Source organism: Nicotiana tabacum, chromosome 4, assembly GCF_000715075.1.
Source record: "Nicotiana tabacum cultivar K326 chromosome 4, ASM71507v2, whole genome shotgun sequence".
NCBI lineage: Eukaryota > Viridiplantae > Streptophyta > Magnoliopsida > Solanales > Solanaceae > Nicotiana > Nicotiana tabacum.
The window spans coordinates 19,871,636-19,890,130 of record NC_134083.1 but is presented as its reverse complement, the minus strand read 5'-3'; the positions used below and the strand labels follow the sequence as shown (position 1 = coordinate 19,890,130).

Here is an 18,495-nt window from a genome sequence, read left to right as displayed (position 1 = left end):
AACTAAAAAAAATGAAAAATAATTTTCTAAAGCAATATTTTTTGTTAAAACTAAAAAAACAAATATTTTCTTTTTTTCAGTTTTTATTTAAAAAAAATTCAGTTTTTTTCAGTTTTTAATTGCTTTAGAAAATTATTTTTCAGTTTTTATTTCGGTTTTTACAAAACATTGTTTTAGAAAATATTTTCCAGTTTTTTTAAAGCAGCTTTTTTTGTAAAAACTGGAAAAAAAATATTTTTGTTTTTTTTCAGTTTTTAGTAAAAAAAAAAATATCAGTTTTTTTCAGTTTTTGCAAAAAAAAAAAATTACTTTATAAAATTGCTTTTTGGGTACCAAATAATGAGTTTTTTAATTAATTAGGAGATATTTAGAATTAGCCAACAAGACGATGACACGTGTCCCTCCGTTTAAATGAGGGGTATATTTGAATCCAAAGTATGACTGCATGGGTATAGATAACCCAATAGTATAACGAGGGGTATTCTTAGACCATTTTCGAAAGTACAGAGGTATATTTGGACCTTTTACCGATTGAGCTAATACATGGATTTGAATTTGAGATTGTGGGATAATAGTGGGTTGCTCTTGCTCTAGTGGTGAGCACCATCCACTTCCAATCAAGAGATTGTGAGTTCGAGTCACCCCAAAAACAAGGTGGGAAGTTCTTGAAGGAAGGAAGTCGAGGGTCTATCGGAAATAGCCTCTCTATCCGAGTAAGGTTACAAACTATCCTCCCCGAAGATTATGGAGTGTGTTGGGCCACTTCTTGAATGTTTTCCCATTAAAATATTTTAACGCGCGTCTTCAGAAATTAACCAGAATCAAAGGTGGGGGCGTTTGATTAAAGTCTGTCCCATCAAACTTCAGTAAAAGGTACCACTTCTGGACCACCTCGTTGCCTGTTTATATGACTCGTAGCTCCAATAGTTTTTGATGTCCAATTTGTCTACGTTTCCCATTTCCAATTTCCTTTTTTTTTTTTAAGTTGACTTGTTTTGACCAAACTTTTATAAAAAAAGTAATTGCTTCAAAGAGTAGCAAAAGCAGTTTAAGCACAAAAAATAATTTTTCTTAGAAAAGACTTTTTTTAAAAATATTTTTGAGTAAAATAAATAGTTTTTAAATGTTTGATCAAATATTAATTATTACTTAAAAGTACTTTACAAATTAATTAATCAAACACAAAAATAAAAAGTATTTTTTTGAGAAAAAGAAAAAAAAAAGTACATTCTCAAAAACACTTTTGAGAAGAAAAAAAACTAACTCTGAAAATAAGCTTGGCACTTCTCAAAACCACTTTTGCAGACAGCTATTATTTTCAAGCAAATCATTTCAAGTTGGTCTTACAATAATGACAACATCGCCTCTAACAAGTTGAGATCTTTTGAATCTTTGCTTCCAAATTCTTTAGAATGGCTGTCCTAAAAGAAGGGAGCAGACCACCATGGGTAGGACTTGCTGCTGCTGTTTGGGTACAAGTAGCTGCTGGTAACGCTTATACTTTCCCACTCTATTCCTCTGCTTTGAAATCAGTGTTGGGTTTTAGTCAGCAGCAGTTGACTATTATCGGAGTTGCTAATGATATTGGGGAGAACGTTGGCATTCTTCCAGGGATAGCTTGCAACAAGTTCCCACCTTGGGTTATTTTGCTTGTTGGTGTTTGCCTTTCTTTCTTTGGCTATGGCGTTCTTTGGCTTGCAGTTAGCCAGACTCTGCTCTCTTTACCTTATTGGGTTGTGAGTTCTTGATTTCTCTAGCTTTCTCTCAGATATCTATTTTATAGCAAAGTTGTTTATTTAGCTGTGGAATTGTGAACTACTAGTCTAATGTAGAAATTCTGAGTTATTGTATTTGTGAATGCATTATGAAGTTGAATGCTGACACTGGAGATAGTTTGATCAATTTATGGTGTTCTTCCTTGTATCTAGTTTTAAGTTATGGGATTGGCCGCTAAGAGATTCGATTGCATCATTGGATTAGACACAAATTCACTTCCTCGAACATTGGTTTCTATTGTCAAATCCGTCTTTGGATTATCGTATTGTAGCTTTAAACCCCAAAAGCACGTGGCTTTGGTTGTGACGGGTTGTTACCTGAGTAAATGCTTATGACTTGAATTCTTCCAATGCAGAGATTGAACATGCAGGATATGTGAAAGTTCTGAACTTTCTAAAGACTCATTTCTTGCCGGAGATTACTTTTTTCTTGATATTAGCTGATTGTACCTTTACAGTGTGCATTGCATTTATTCATCATACAAGGTCAGCATGGCCTTAGAAGTTGTTTAAAGAAAAAGTAACACCTATTGAATTGTTAATTTTGTTTTCTGGTTTGTCACTTTATTTGCTCTTACCTCTTTCTGATCAAATGCTGCAATGGATATAACTGTTCTTGTCCTAACCTTCTTGGAAAGCTTCCTACTTGTTCCCCCCTGCCTTCCTTCTGCTCTAGTTATCCAGCTAACTCTATCAGTTGAATCTTTCTGTTTCTGGCACAAGAGTGGAATTATGAAGTGAAACATTGGATATTAGCCACTTCTGACCTTTCTTTGAACATTTATATCACATACTTAGCAATATTTTGTGCAAGAATTAGATGCAACGGTGGATAAAGAATAAAGCATATACAGTAATGTATTTGAAAATATATCTGACTGTATTCTTAAGTGCTAACTCTCCTATGCTTTTTACTGTATCTAAAAGACCCTTGCTATCCCCTTATTTTTCTTTTCTTAGCCATATCAATCTGACTAAGTTGTACTTCTCTTTTCTTCTGTAAGCTGTCATTGTTGCACCTACTTAGAGTACTGCACCCTTTTGTCACCTCACCTATTTAGCCTTTCCTTCAAAACCTTTAAATTTCTCAAGCTATGCTTTCAAGTGTTCAGGCTCTATGTACTACAAGCATCTTATGTTGTTTGTATAATGACGTTGACATCGGTGTGATTTTTTTCTTCAAGCTTTATTCTTTATTCTTTAGTGACTTGCTTACCTTCCATAAATGACTTCAGTCATGTCAAGTGTTGCGAGGTTGAATATCAAGAGTTGCTGATTGATGTATTTCTCTCTGCCTGGTACTTCCAATCTGGAAGTTGAGGAAGAAGTATATGAGTTTGTAATCAGTTTATATATCAATTTAATCCTTGTTTGCTCAATGCATCTATGTGTTATGTGAGAGAGAGAGAGAGAGAGAGAGATGCTCTTCGTGTTCGAAAGCAATGTCATAGCATCATTTCTATTAAATTCATTTACTTTTTTCCACCAAAAAAGAAAAAAGGGTTATGACTTCCATTGACACATCTCCGCGATTGAATGGCAGCTTTGGCTTGCACTGGTGATTGCTACAAACAGCAGTGCATGGATGGGCACAGCAGTACTTGTCACCAATATGAGGAACTTCCCTCTCAGTAGAGGCACTGTTGCTGGAATACTGAAAGGTTATGTTGGCTTGAGTGGTGCAGTTTTCACAGAGATCTTCGCAATGGTTCTTAACAATTCAGCTTCGGAGTTACTGCTGTTTCTAGCATTGGGGATTCCCATCATCTGTTTGGCCATGATGTACTTTATCAGGGCTTGCACACCAGCTTCCGGCGAGGATTCCTCAGAGCATGTCCATTTTCTTTTCACACAAGCAGCAAGTCTCTTGCTTGCCGTTTATCTTCTCACTACAACAATTTTGAAGAACACGCTATCTTTAAGTAGTCCCATCTCCTATATACTTGCTGGAGTAATGGTTATTTTCTTGATGTCTCCTCTAGCAATTCCCTTGAAGATGACACTGTTTCCATCTCGTCATAAGAGATCTGGAAACTTAGATGGTTCCTCAGACAATTTGACTGAAGAAGTCAGTTCCAGCCAAACGACATCCTTATTAACTCCAATTTCATCAGAAGCAGACCTTGGGAGCTTTCATGAAGGTGAAGATGTTTCTGAGGTAGACTTGCTGCTGGCCGAGGGCGAGGGTGCAGTGAAGAAGAAAAGGAAACCTAGAAGAGGGGAAGACTTCAAGTTTCGTGAAGCTGTTGTTAAAGCTGACTTCTGGCTTCTGTGGGTAGTATACTTCCTCGGTGTTGGGTCTGGTGTAACTGTTCTAAATAATTTAGCACAGATTGGAGTTGCACTTGGTGTAAATGACACAACGATATTGCTGAGTTTGTTCAGCTTCAGCAATTTCTTGGGCCGTCTTGGGGCAGGTGTTGTTTCTGAACACTTCGTGAGGTAATAATCTGCTTCCTCCACCTATTTTCTTTATTTCTTAAGAAGGAAGGTGGCTAGTGTGCTGAAGTTCTCTCTCTTGCTGACTTGGCTGGGGGCTAGGGAATAAAGTGCTTTCATTTTTTTGACGTTTCTTAAATGATAGTATTACTATCTTTAAATATATCCATCTTCATGGTTGCTAGCTCCTCATTCTCATGGTTGCTAGCTCCTCATTCTCATGATTGATAATGGATTGCTTTAATTAATCGTTCAGTACTAACTTCAAGAGTGACTTGAACTGATGTTACTGTCTAGTTTGATTGTGACCAACAATTAACACTTGGATCATGTCTATTGCAGGTCAAAAACAATTCCAAGGACATTTTGGATGATGGTAACACAAATCATCATGATTGTAACATTCCTTCTGTATGCTTCAGCTCTGAGTGGTACTCTCTATGCTGCGACTGCATTGCTAGGGATTTGCTTCGGCGTTCAGTTTGGTGTGATGATTCCAACTGCCTCCGAGCTTTTTGGCTTGAAACATTTTGGCATAATATTCAACTTCATGCAGCTCGGCAACCCTATCGGAGCGCTCCTGTTTTCTGGTCTACTGGCTGGTTATGTGTATGACGCTGAGGCAGGAAAGCAACAAGGACCCCACTGTCTGGGCGCAAATTGCTTTAGACTCACATTCCTGGTTTTAGCAGGAGTTTGTGCCTTTGGCGCATTCTTGAGCATGATCTTGACCATCAGAATTAGACCAGTTTACCAGATGTTGTATGCTGCAGGTTCTTTCCGTGTGGCCCAGGATTCTGATCACTGATTGGTATCATCACTTTTTGCATCTATATATATAAGTTATAACTAGAGTTTTACCTGTTTTAAAGAGACATATAGCATTTTCCTACTGTTAAGGAAACGCTATCCTCAACTGAAAATATAAGTGGAAGTGTTCTCTCAATGAATGTGGCTTCCGTCATGTTCCTCTGGATGAAACCAAAAGTTGATGTCTCGGTAAGATGTACTAGTGTTGATTTCGTAATAATTTTTGGGGACAGCTTGAGGCTTCTATATCAGGAAATAAATAGAGCATTGAACTGCCTGCAAATTGCTATTGTTCATTAAGTAAATCTTATTGGCTGATTCCAAATAGTATTAGCTTTTTATCCTTAGTATGAGCTGCTTAACAGTGCTAACAACTTGTAATCAAATAAGGTGGCGAATCCCCTTCCTCCACCCTGCTTGTTCTTCCACTCTCTTGAACGCTAGGTGAATTTTTTTTCCGTCCACCTAAGCTTTGGTAGGCAGCTGGTCGGACACCACTGTTATCATAAGAGTAATGAGGGAGAGGAGACAGAGCAGCCCAATAGGTAGGGAGGAAGGGGGCATTTGCCATTTTATTGCGAGAGTGAACTTGCTGAAAATTTTGCATTCTTAACTAAATGCTAAAAAGGAAAAACTATGACTCAAGATTTAATTACCATATGACCTTTTCTGAAATCAATTACTATTTGAATAGAATTTGTATGCCACCATAATAGCCATAATGGAGTATGAAGAAAGTTGTGGGGTAAAATTAGTTAAAACACTGCATTCTGCTGCTTACAGGCAATTAGTTCAGAAAAATATAATGCAACAATTCCAGAGAACACTTGAAGGTATCTAAAGGAAGGAAAAACATGCGGATAGTTTAACTAGCAAATCTCTCATCATTTCAATTCAAGTAGATATAAAGAGTTCCAAGAACCTAAGTAGGTTTCAAGTCTTGAAACATTGCATCCCACTTAATCTCTTCACTGGAAATGACATCAATATCTTCATCATAGCGAAAACCCTCAACTGGAGAGCTTGAAGAACTGCTAATCCAAGCATCAGAAGAATCTATCATGAGATTGGGACTCCCATTTGTAAGCATCATTAACCTTCCTTGATTAGGAGTAGCATTAGTACTCTGCATTACTGGTCTTTCTTGTTTAGCTGCAGTTAATCTGTTATTCCTCTTCAGCATAGATGCTTTCCATCTTGAACTGTAATTTCTCAGGGGCAGCAGGGAACTTGAATCTGGTCGATGAGTCCACGTACTCAAGCACTTAGCAAGTTGTTGCTTTGCTTGCTTGATTGCTAAAATAAACCATAAGATATGGATTCTTGAGCTTCTGCTCTTTTCCTTCCTAGCTAGCTTGAGGATTTCTAGCCTATGTTTGGCTATTGAAATGCCCATACTTTGGAGAAATTCGTGGTTGAAATATTCTATATCATCTTGATCAAGTTCATTGTGAGCAAAAACAAGAGCATAGTCATAAACAAGAGAAGGGTCAAGGCTAGTTTTAGAGAGCCATGAAAACCAGTCCATGGTCTTTCAGTATATGTGTATGATTGTTGAAGATGGAGCGTTTTAAAGGAAAACCAAGATGTTGGAGTTTGCCAAAATTTAAGGACTTGACGTTTTCATAAGAGTTGGTTTGATTGGAATTGGATGGTAGATGAAGTTGAGAGTGACAAAAGAAACAAAGGACCCGTGAACTAATTAAGACTATGTTCTTTTTAAGAATAGACCACAAGTCCATAAGTTTGATCAGACTTTTCATACCTGCACAAGTGAGGATTTCTCTTGTGGGGTTCATATCTGCCATCAGTCACGGCTTAGAAGATGGTTTCTTATGGACTTCGCAAACTGTCATTTTCCCATTAATAATGAATTAAGAAAGGAAATAGAGATGGGCTGGTGATTGGAAGTCTATTTTTAACCAATGGAGGAAATTACTATTAGTTTAACAACATTTTATGTGATAGGCGTCTTGATCTTTATAGTTCCTAATTGGTTGAAGAAGCTTTCCTATGGACCCCTCGACGCTTATAAATTTTCTCAATATCACTTCGATGTACGATTCATTGGTTTGAAAATAACTCTGTACACTTCAAATTACAGTGTTGAAAAAATTCAATGGGTTATTTGTGGCAGGTACCAATCAGTCGCCATGAGCAACATTTACTTGTGCTTCCATAATTGTTCAATTAAACCTTTCTGGCAAGCTTGTTTGAAGAATTTGGATTTCTGCTATTGTTGTATTCAACATAGGACACAAGATTAGGCTAAAGCTACATTACCGTTGGGACAACCAAGTCATGTGAAAAACACTTTATTTGAGACCAAAAAAGCTAGAGCTTTGAATCGGAAAACAAGTAAAATGTCAAACTATTGTCGTTTATAACTCTCCATTCACATTTCTTTTATTAGCTCTAGTCATCCAGCAACAACATAATCAGATTGTGCCTGTACAACTTCCCTGGATGAAGTGTTGAATCATGCCATGACAACATTTCGCCCTATTCAACAAGTAGCAGCTAAATTTTGTAGTACAACTCAAAAAATTACTACTTGAGTTGAATGCCATCAGCCAGAGAAACTGTGAAAATACTACTACAAATAAGTTCCTTCTCAATAAAGCCCTGCCCATGCAAAACCACTTCACTGCTTCTTGTTAAAGAAAATAAAAAGGTAAAAGAACGGACAATGAAAATGCCTTAGTCCGCAGCTAGGTTGCCTACAACTAATCAGCAGCCATAAACGGGTCTGTACCACCAAGATCCGCCACTAGTGGTTCCAAATCAGCTTGGTCGTCATCTTCTGGGGAAAAGTATGTGGGAAATGGAAGCGTTGAAATATCTGGCTTCTTGTACACAGAATCTTTGATGAACACAAAGTTACCTTCAGCTCCTGGAACCTGAAAAGGGAGTTACAGTATAATGTATGTCTTCAATATGAGCACAAAGTTACCTTCACTGGCTCTGAGTTATCTACCCGTATAACTGAGCAAGACTGGCATCATACTGAAGAATTTCGCACTCTTTACAAGATCAAAGTAGTTTTATCACAGCTCCATGTAAGAGATCGAAATGACACCTTTCTCCAGACTTAAACTCGTAGCTACCTCCAAGAAGGAATAGTGACCCCCCACCCCCCCAGTTCCCCTATATTTGCAGACTGCTCAGTTTTTCATTGGTGACTGATATTCATTAGAAAGCATACATGGGGATTAATAATGTTGATTGCTGATGTTACACTACCAACTAGCTCTCTCTCTCTCCATCTCTTCTTTTTTTTGATAAGTTACCAACTCTTTTAGTCAAGATGAGTTTGAACACATAGAATTTCATCTGAACGATTGCACAAGAAAGAGAATTATAATCAAATTATGAGTACAGTGTGATAACTCTCATACCTACTTGTTTCAAGTTTAACAAGAAACGAAAAGGTTTCAAAATCTTGCCTGGCCTTTGACCCACATCAAGTTTCTGGCAGGATCAATCTTGTAGACCCAAACATTTTTAACAGTTCGTTGCACTCCACCCATGCGCCCAGGCATCTTTTTCCCTTTAAATACCTTTAAAGGAAAAAATACAAATTAAGCAGAAGCTTGTAACATTAACTAGATTCCACGACAGCACTATCCAAAAGCAACTGTTCGTTTACTTCAAATCAAATGTTTAGCAAAATGAGCTAATTAAGGATATCAAATGCAACTTCAGTAGAGTTATCTGGCCCAGATGAGAGGTTAAAGTTCCCAACTAATTTAGAATATCACAGGTTTTTAAAAATTATTTAGACTACATGAAGGTCAAACTCAACGACATGACGGAGGATTGCATGAGCATACTTCTCGAAGTGACCCATAGTTTATTAGAAATGACGTAGCAGAAAACTCAGAGACAAGAAATAATTGAGTGTGCAAAAGAATGGTTACTCTTTTATAAGCCCAATCCTGCCCCAAATTTTTTTAGGGGGGTGGGGTTTTCAAAATTCTGTACATCGTAATTTGGTAAAAATAAAACTCATGCACTGTAATTTAGTATATAAAATTGAAGAAAAGGTAGTACCTACCTTTCCTGGAGCATCTCTTTGACCTGTCGAACCAATACTTCTGTGGGATAATGAAGCACCATGTGATGCAGGCATACCTTTAAACCCCCATCTTTTCATCCCACCCTACACACATGAAATTCCGCATCTTTAGTACAGTTCATAAACGAGATATACCCTCCAAGAGTGAGACAACACTAACAGTTAATTTGCATAAGAGGTGGAAGACAAAGTAGTAACAAAAAAATCTTTCTACCATTAGCTAATGGTTAGAGAGCTCATATCCAATATACAAGACCGTAGTAAGTGTTACTACTTCTGTTAAAAAAACTGCCATGAACATTAAGAAATGCTCAATAATCAACAAAATTTGAAAAATTCAAGTTGCGCCTTTAAGTTGGTCTATGAAACACTCAATGAAGTTCAACGACTTGGTTTCAAACCGCCACTTTGAGGTCTAACAATATTGTAAGTCTATAACTCACACTAACTGCATAAAAGAAAAAATTATGACTCAAGGTTTAATTACCATGTGGCCTTTTCAGAAATCACTTATTTGAATAGAATTTGTATGCCACCATAATAGCCATAATGGAGTAGGAAGAAAATAGCACCAAGTTTTTGATAGGTTGAAGCTAGACCTAATATTGATCAAAGCCGGTCTATCAGTTAAGGACAGAATGAGTATTTTCATAAGTATTTCACACATGTAATTTTTCCTTGTATTGATCTAAGTTCAAAATAATTTACGAAAGGTAGCTAAGTAAACAAGTCGTCTAAGAACTCTTTGGTCAACCAAAAAATTGCCTTTCCTTTTCAGCATTTCTTTGGGCGAACTTTTCATAAATAATCCCTATCCGAACTTTGTGGAATTCTTGATTGAACTACTTTGCTAGAGAATGATAAGAGAACCTTCCAAGGAGTGCATAGTTGAGAGACAATTCATTCTTGGTTAGGGCAACTTGTATATATTGATACTGAACATGGAAGTAGCACCTCCTTATTGCCTTTTTATTGATGAAGTTCTAGGCACTTAGTAGTGAAAAAAACTTCACTTTTTTTTTTGATAATTATGTCTTACTATCTTGTGGAGTCCTAAAACCATTAGCAGTTCTAGCTACTTCTCTCAATAGATATCTGGACCAAAGCAGATGGCGTGATCGAGAACCAATAACATGAAAAACCGTAACACTCATACCAACACAAAATGGATGAAGGGTCTTCCAACATGCCACGTACGAGAAGCCCTTTAGTCAGTACAGTAGATAGCTAAAAAGCCAAGAAAACTATAGAAGTGTAGAAAACATTTTTGCTTATATAAAACGTTAACTAAATTTTCATTTTTTTCTTTGGTAAGGTAAGTACCCCCACTTCCAACCAAGAGGTTGTGAGTTCGAGTCACCCCAAGAGCAAGGTGGGTAGTTCTTGGAGGGAGGGAGCCGAGGGTCTATCGGAAACAGCCTCTCTACCCCAGGGTAGGGGTAAGGTCTGCGTACACACTACGCTCCCCAGACCCCACTAGTGGGATTATATTGGGTTGTTGTTGTCTTTGGTAAGGTAAGTGCAATTTTCATTTAATATAGCGAAGTGAGAAGTCCATACCAGGTAAAAAGCAAACAATAAGATATATCAAACAATAAACACAATCAAGGTTACCCTACACCTGAAAACCTTTCCCTCTTGTAATTCCAGTAACATCCACATACTGGCCAGGAACGAAATGGCGGACACTGATGCTTGTTCCACCAGGAAGAAGAGCGTCTTCGGTAACTGGAAATTCCTTCAACTTTCTCTTCATGGGCACATCTTGTGCTCTAAAATGACCTACTTCAGGTTTTGTCAAATGCTTCTCCTTTTTGTGAGCACACCCAATCTAACTAACACCATAACAAAGATCAACTAAATAACAATCTATAGCATAAAGAGTAATTCATGCAGTCCTTAAAGTCATTTATTCAACCAAAATATCTTTTATTTACTGATTTTGGTCGATTTTGTAAAGTACTTACTCAACCAATATCAAGTTTAAAAGCCACCAGAATATCAATTTCAGGCATGAAAACACATTCACAAAGTTGTCACAACGATTACAATGACACATTAATTACAACAATACGAAAACTCTTTCAGTGATGAGTTTGATTTATGGGGGCAGATAAATTGGTAACAGTCAGCATATCATACACTAACAAAATATTTCTTATTCTGGATTTCTTTTTCTTTGTTTGGACAAACATTCAGGCTTTAAGAAGTTAGCATAATTAATTCACCTGTAGGGCGGAGAAGCCTTCTTTCTCCGGTGTTTTGACCTGGGAAACAATATTGTCATCTAACCAAAGGATGGTGATGGGGAGGCGTTCCCCCCATTTGTCCCAGAGTGCTGTCATTCCACATTTTACGGCTATTGCTCCTGTCCGTTTCGAGTTTGGAGTCATGATCCCAGGTTTTCCTTCTATAATCCGATTCCTTATTTCCTCCACTTGGCTACTGAAAGTTCTGAACTGGGTTTCTGAGAAGAGGATACGGACATGAGAAATGAGGCTTCTCGCCATTGAATTGAGGAGCTTTCTTTCTCCTTTTTCTCCCTCTACCTCCTTCTGTCTGTATGGGAAATAGGAATGGAGAAGATACAAAACAATGTTATAGGACTAGCAATTTCACAGCATTTTTCTTTAAGACATGAAGAGACAAAAGTCTAGTAATGCAATTTGAATCCAACAGTTCCACGGCAACATAACCGAAGATGCAGCAGCAACAACAAAAAGAGCTATCAACCTAAGCTTACCTCGGCAAGACTGGTCGGCGACGACAACAGCTGAAGAGAACAGTGAAGAATGAAGTCTAAAGGGCCTTTGGAGTTAGGGCTGCGGGCCAAACGCAGCAATACCCACTTTTAAAGCCTTGTTTAAAATATATCCACAATTTATAATTTATTTAAAAACTAGCCAATGCACCCCATCTTTACGACTAAATATCCTAAATTTAAAAATTCAACACTTATGGTTGGCTTAAATATTTTACTCGTGAACTCATTTTCCTTCAATTGGAGGAAAATACTTTCTCTCTCAAGAGAAGAGAAAATATTTTTCAAAAAACTTTTTCAATCTTTCCCACCTTATTCCTCATCCCCACCAACCCACTCACCTACCCACCCCACCCCACCTCACCCTAAATAAAAATAGTATTAATAGTACTTTATTTTCATGTTATAAATAGTTTTTTTTTCATTTCAACAAATGAGTGCTTTCTTTTCATGATATAAAAAGTATTTTTTTATTTTAACAAGAAAGGTATTTTTTTTTATTTCAACAAAATAAATATTTTCTTTTCATGATGTACAAAAAGTATTTTCTTTCATCTCAACAAAAAAAGTATTTTTTTTTTTATGATGTAGAAAAAATATTTTTTTCATTTCAACAAAATGAGTATTTTCTTTTCATGATGTAGAAAAAGTATTTTCTTTTATTTTAATAAAACGATTACTTTATTTTCATATTGTATAAAGAGTACTTTATTTTCAATCAAAAAAGGACTATTTTCTTTATAGTTATGGAGCATAAATTTTAACGTTATTTTGCGTAAAAAAGTAAAGCAGCACATTAGTTCCTTTGGTGTAACGACCCGACTAGTCATTTTACGAGTTGTAGCCCCGTTCCCCCATTTACTACTCAATTTGTGCTTTACAGTTGTTATGTGACTTGCTGGAGTAATTGATTCGGGTCCGGTGAGATTTTGAAATGAATTGAGACACTTAGTCTCCAAAATGAAAACTTAAGTTGAAAAGGTTGATCGGATATTGGCTTATGTGTAAACGACCTCAGAATATAGTTTTGATGATTTCAATAGCTCCGTATGATAATTTGGGACTTAGAAGCATGTCCGGGAAATTATTTGGAAGTCCGTAGTTTAATTAGGCTTGAAGTGGCTAAACTAGAAATTTGAGTTTGGAAGTTTGACCGGGGAGTTGACTTTTTGATATCGGGGTCAGAATTCGATTCTGAAAATTTGAATAGGTCCGTTATGTCATTTATGACTTGTGTGCAAAATTTAAGGTCAATCGGACTTGATTTTATTGGTTTCGGCATCGAACGTATAAGGTAGAATTTTTTAGTTTCATTAGGCTTGAATTGAGGTATGATTTGTGATTTTAGCATTGTTTGATGTGATTTGAGGCTTCGACTAAGTTCATATGATGTTTTAGGACTTGTTGGTTTATTTGGTTGAGGTACCGGGGGCCTCAGGTGAGCTTCGGAGGGTTAACGAATCATTTTTTGGGCTTGGAATGCTGCTGGAATTTTTTTGTTGCCTGCACCTGGTTTCCTTCTTCGCGTTCGCGAGAGGGGTCTCACGTTCGCGAAGAGGAACTAGAGGCAGGCTAGGTTGTTCATCGCGTTCGTGACATGTGGCTCGCGTTCGCGTAAGGTAATGAGGTGAGGCTACGCGTTTTGCGAACGGGAAAATGGTTGGTGAGGATTTTTGCCTTCGCGTTCGCGAAGTTTTGCCTGGTAAAGCATCGCGTTCGCGACTTGTGTCTCGCTTTCGCGAAGGGCAATTTTTGGACAGCTCAATTTTGTGCTTCACGGACGCGATGGACCTGTCGCGTTCGCGAAGAAGAAAAGTTTGGACAGAATGTTTAAGTTCTGAAAATGGGACGAACCATTTTTACCGATTTGGAGCTCGGGAGAGGCGATTTTCGGGAGATTTTCAAGAAAAATATCGAGGTAAATGTTCTTAACTCAATTTTAATTAAAGTACCCGAATTTATGGTAGTTTTTAACACTTAATTGGTGGATTAAGTTGAAAAAATTGTGAAAATCCCTAAGTTTAGATTGAAGATTTGAGGGTCGAGTTAATATCGGAATTTAGTAATTTTGATATGGTTGGACTCATGGTTGAATGGCATTCATATTTTATAATTTTGTCGGATTCCGGGACGTGGCCCCACAGGCGGTTTTTGAGTTAAATTTCGGATTTTATTGAAAAATTAGTATTTTCATATGGAATTAATTTCAATAATTTGTATTGATTGAATCGAATTAGTTATGACTAGATACGAGGCTTTCGGAGGCCAATTCACAAGGCAAAGGCATAGCGAAGTAAAGAATTATACAGTTCGAGGTAAGTGACTTGTCTAACCTTGTGTGGGAAAAATTTCCCTTAGGATTGGTATTGATATGATAATTGTGATGTGTTGAAAGTCGTGTACCCGATGTGACGAGTGTGTACACATGCTAAATGTGAAAAAGTCAGGTTTTTTTAATTTGTGTATATATCTGTTACACATTTATTAAATTATTTTATCCGGTTATATTCATCATCATTAATCTATTTTTATATTTTAGATTTGGGTGATATTTTTTCTACTAATTATTTTACTTGTTTAGTTGAAACTTTATTTCTTTTATTCTGTGCCCATCATTTGAAAGTTGAATTTCTTAATTGAATTATTATTAATATGAAATATTTGACATTAAAATTTTGGTATTGAGGAAAGGTGTTAAATTTGTGAAATATTATTTTTGTTGAGTTATTCAATTCCGAATATTTTGTGAGATTTTGTATTCATTGTGATTGAGTCTTGAGCTCCTTATTGTGAAAATAATATTGTTGTTGATTTATTTTGGCAAGTTAAAATATTTGAGCACTTGATGTGCAAATTATGATATATTGTGATATTGATACGCATGCGGTGGTATAAGGTCTGGGTGTTGAAACGCATGCAGTGAGATAAGGGTGGCTTGATACGCGTGACTAGTAAGGGGAACTACTAGAAGTCATGCGGTGTGATAAGGGTGGCTAAAACGCGGGATGCTATTTCGGAAAAAATATTTGTCTTTAAAATTAAATGCGAAGGCTCCCGCGGTGATATAAGAAAATGAGATATTGTGAATTTATTTACGATTTGGGATTACGAGGTGGTACCTCGGGAGTGCCCTCATTGATATTTCTTTATGGCTGTATTTGCGTTGGGTTATTTTGTGTTTTTCTTAAAATTGTAAATTTTCGATTTCCTTCTGTGAGGTATTATTTGCCCTTATTCTGTGTAGTTAAATTGTGACATACTACTTACTTGAATCATCCCCATTGTCATTATTATTATTATATTGTTAAACTTTTCACCCTGTCTTTTATTATTCCAGTAGGGTCTGACCTGACCTCGTCACTACTTTACCGAGGTTAGGCTTGACACTTGCTGGGTACCGTTGTGGTGTACTCATACTACGCTTCTGCACATCTTTTTGTACAGATCCAGGTACTTCCTATCAGACCAGGCACGAGTGAACTATCCATACACAGAGACTTCAAGGTATATTTGCCAGCGTCCGCAGACCTCAGAGTCCCCTTCTATCCTTATTATGTTGTTTTCCTTATTCTCTTTAGACTCTGATGTATATAGACACTTAAAACGAATTCTTAGAAATTTGTGTCTTATTTCTACCGGGTTTTGGGAGTTGTGACTATTTGAATCGCGGTTTGATTTTTTTTAAATGTTGAGATTTGGGTTTCAGTTTTGTATTCCGCATAATTGATAGGCTTACCTAGTCTTCGAGACTAGGTGCCATCACGACATCCTACAGAGGGAAATTAGGGTCGTGGCATTTGGGTTTGTGTGAATTTTTAGAAGAATAATTAAATTGTTGAAGAAAATAGAGTCTAGAAAATGTTGGGTATTTAAGGAGGGGGAGAGCAATGAAACATGGGGACTTAGGGGAAGGGGGCGAGGAGAGTAGCATAAAAAATATTTTTTACTCTCAAACCAAATACTAAAAAATATTTTTCGGAAATAAGTTTTCCGCTCACCAACCAAACAAGGGAAAATAGGTGATAAAATCACTCATTTTCTATGAAAATATTTTATAGGAAAACATTTTCCATGAAAAATATTTTCCTTCGTACCAAACACATCCTTAGTGTTATGAATTTTTGAGCTGTTAATTTGAAATCCAGAAAATAAGATTCGAACTTCTGGACTCAATTTTCGAACTTTATGATACGATGTTCTGAAATTCAAACATTGAGGTTTAAACTCTAGGACACTGTGTCCTGAAGTTTGAGCAAAATTGAATAATCTTTAAATACATTGTAAAATGTGAAAATATTTTAAAAAATGATTAAAAGTGGCTACCTGGTGTTATTTCCACTTGGGCTGCATGCGACCGCTTCAGGAAGGGCACATGGGTTATTCCTATGAATGTTTGGGCCCAACTAGTAAAATATAACTTTTAATTTTTGGGGGATTTGCATCTATACCCAGTTTGGGTCATATTTTAACCTATACCCGTTTTGCAAAAAAAATTACAAGCATACCCACTTTTCGGGTAACTTAAGGCATACGGGCCTGAAGTAGTAAAAATTTATGTCTGAAGTTTGAACTTCAGAATTTTTTGCTTGAAGTGTAGCCTTATCAAAGCAAAACTTCAAATATTTTTGCCTGAAGTTTGGCCTGACTTGCAAAGGCAATCATGCAAACTTCAGTTCATAGTGCAAGGGAAAACTTTAGTTTCCCCTCACTTAATAGTGCAGACTTTAGACAAATTAGTCTGAAGTTCTTCAATTTATAGTGCAAACTTCAGGAACTTCAGTTCATAGTGCAAGGGCAAACTTCAGTTTTCCCTAACTTCATAGTGCAAATTTCAGACAAATTAGTCTGAAGTTTTTTAATTTGTAGTACAAACTTCAAGAACTTTAGTTCATAGTGCAAGGGCAAACTTCAGTTTTTCCTCACTTCATAGTGCAAACTTTAGACAAATTAGTTTGAAGTTCTTCAATTTGTAGTGCAAACTTCAGAAACTTCAGTTCATAGTGCAAGGGCAAACTTCAGTTCCCCTCACTTCATAGTGCAAATTTCAGACAAATTAGTCTGAAATTCTTTAATTTGTAGTGCAAACTTCAGGACAAATTAACTTTTCAGTATAACTAAGAGCTGGTTTGGCATCATATCGAGCTTTACCTCATGGGGAATTCTTCATGTTCTTCATACTGGATTTGGAACTTTTGTATATTCAGTATGAGATAAATATATAACAAGATGAACTAGAGAGTATCTGTTGCGCTCTCGATGCATTTGGATTTGTATCTTGAGTTTGCAAAATAAAGGATTGTAAAATTTGCAGAAGCTCACGTTTTACCTTCTGTTGATAGGGTTTATGAATTCAAATAGAGAACAATAACAATACTCTATTTTGTTATTTTATGACAGTATTTGATCAAACGTAGGTTAAGTTATTAATTTGACTTCACACTTTATTAGTAAATATATTAAAGTAGTGGTTGAAAAGTTAATTTGATAGACAAGAAGATGAGGAAGAAAGGAACGCATATGTAGGAGGAAGAAGATGAGGCGTGTGAAGTTGTTAAAATTAGGGTATAGATTAAATAATTTTAAAAATATGGGTATAGGTTAAATGGGGGCGACCAAATAGGGCGCCCCGGTGTAATTTTTACTTAATTTTCAAATAACCTTTCTTACCATGAAAGAAAAAATATTTTTAATTTCAACTTCAAATACCTTTTATTTTTTAAAAATTTTCTAACCAAACCACGTTCAAATCGCCCCTAAAAGTCTACTAGTATTACTTGGTAAGATTGAGGCGTCTAGCCTTAAGTTTTTTTCCAAAAAAAATTTCAAATATGTATTTATTTATAGAATTAATCTAGTTTTTAAGAGATTTTGAAAATCGAAACTTCAAATCCCAAATATAAACTTCTTTTTGGGTTAAATCATGATCATTTGAGAGTTTTTAGCTAAAAAAAAAAGGATTTTTAACATGTTAAAACTTGCTCCAAAATTCTTATCAAAACATATTTGCAATTTCACATCAAACTTAACCCAAATCAATTTTTTTCAAAAAATATTTGGGAATATATGTCCAAACGTGTCCTTAGTTTTCGATATCCTGAGCTAGCTAACTTTGATAATAGGAAAAAAGTAGAAAAAATGTAATTACAAAATCGAATCAAACGAAAAATTGAAACTGAAAAATCAACTAGTCTGATTTGGTTGGTTTTTCGATTTTAATAATAAAATGCTTAGCACTAGTTCTAACATATTTAAGATCAATAGTATCAATTTTTTTTTTTTATTTTATTCAGTCAAATATGTTTATATAAAATAAAAGGAAGAAAAAATTAGTACATATTTAGAGCCCGTTTGGACATAAATTTTTTATTTATTTATTTTCGAAATTTTTTCATTTTTTTCTAAATCAGTGTTTGGCCATAAAATTTTTAATTTTTTCAAAAATTTAAAAAGCTTCAAAAAATTATTTTTCAAAATTTTCACTCAAATAACTCACAAAACTTCAAAAACAATCCAAAATCATATTCATATCCAAACGCAACTCTAATTTTTCAAATATCATTTTCACTTAAAAAAAAATTTGGCTCTTGTTTTGTAATTTTACCCTTCTTTAGTCCTAACGCCCACTTTAGTTC

The 18,495-nt window shown here is 35.9% G+C and overlaps 3 protein-coding genes across 3 annotated transcripts; 1 reads left to right on the top strand and 2 right to left on the bottom strand.

Annotated features, from left to right (window-relative positions):
• Positions 1 to 1,272: 1,272 nt before the first annotated feature.
• LOC107809582 (protein NUCLEAR FUSION DEFECTIVE 4) lies at positions 1,273 to 5,349 on the top strand. Its single transcript, XM_075251495.1, has 3 exons — positions 1,273 to 1,736; positions 3,319 to 4,217; positions 4,557 to 5,349. Exons 1-3 carry the CDS (start codon positions 1,413 to 1,415, stop codon positions 5,020 to 5,022), a joined length of 1,689 nt encoding a protein of 562 aa, XP_075107596.1. The 5' UTR covers positions 1,273 to 1,412; the 3' UTR covers positions 5,023 to 5,349.
• A 399-nt stretch (positions 5,350 to 5,748) lies between these two features.
• LOC107825811 (uncharacterized) lies at positions 5,749 to 6,693 on the bottom strand. The gene has a single exon (XM_016652723.2). The coding sequence runs from the start codon at positions 6,550 to 6,552 to the stop codon at positions 5,947 to 5,949; it is 606 nt and encodes a 201-aa protein (XP_016508209.1). The 5' UTR covers positions 6,553 to 6,693; the 3' UTR covers positions 5,749 to 5,946.
• Positions 6,694 to 7,404: 711 nt separating this feature from the next.
• Positions 7,405 to 11,951, bottom strand: LOC107825812 (large ribosomal subunit protein uL3m). Its single transcript, XM_016652724.2, has 6 exons — positions 11,846 to 11,951; positions 11,331 to 11,661; positions 10,724 to 10,933; positions 9,082 to 9,186; positions 8,471 to 8,584; positions 7,405 to 7,924 (listed from the first exon to the last, which is right to left on the bottom strand). The coding sequence occupies exons 2-6, from the start codon at positions 11,610 to 11,612 to the stop codon at positions 7,751 to 7,753; spliced, it is 885 nt and encodes a 294-aa protein (XP_016508210.2). The 5' UTR covers positions 11,613 to 11,661; positions 11,846 to 11,951; the 3' UTR covers positions 7,405 to 7,750.
• Between the last annotated feature and the right edge of the window lie 6,544 nt (positions 11,952 to 18,495).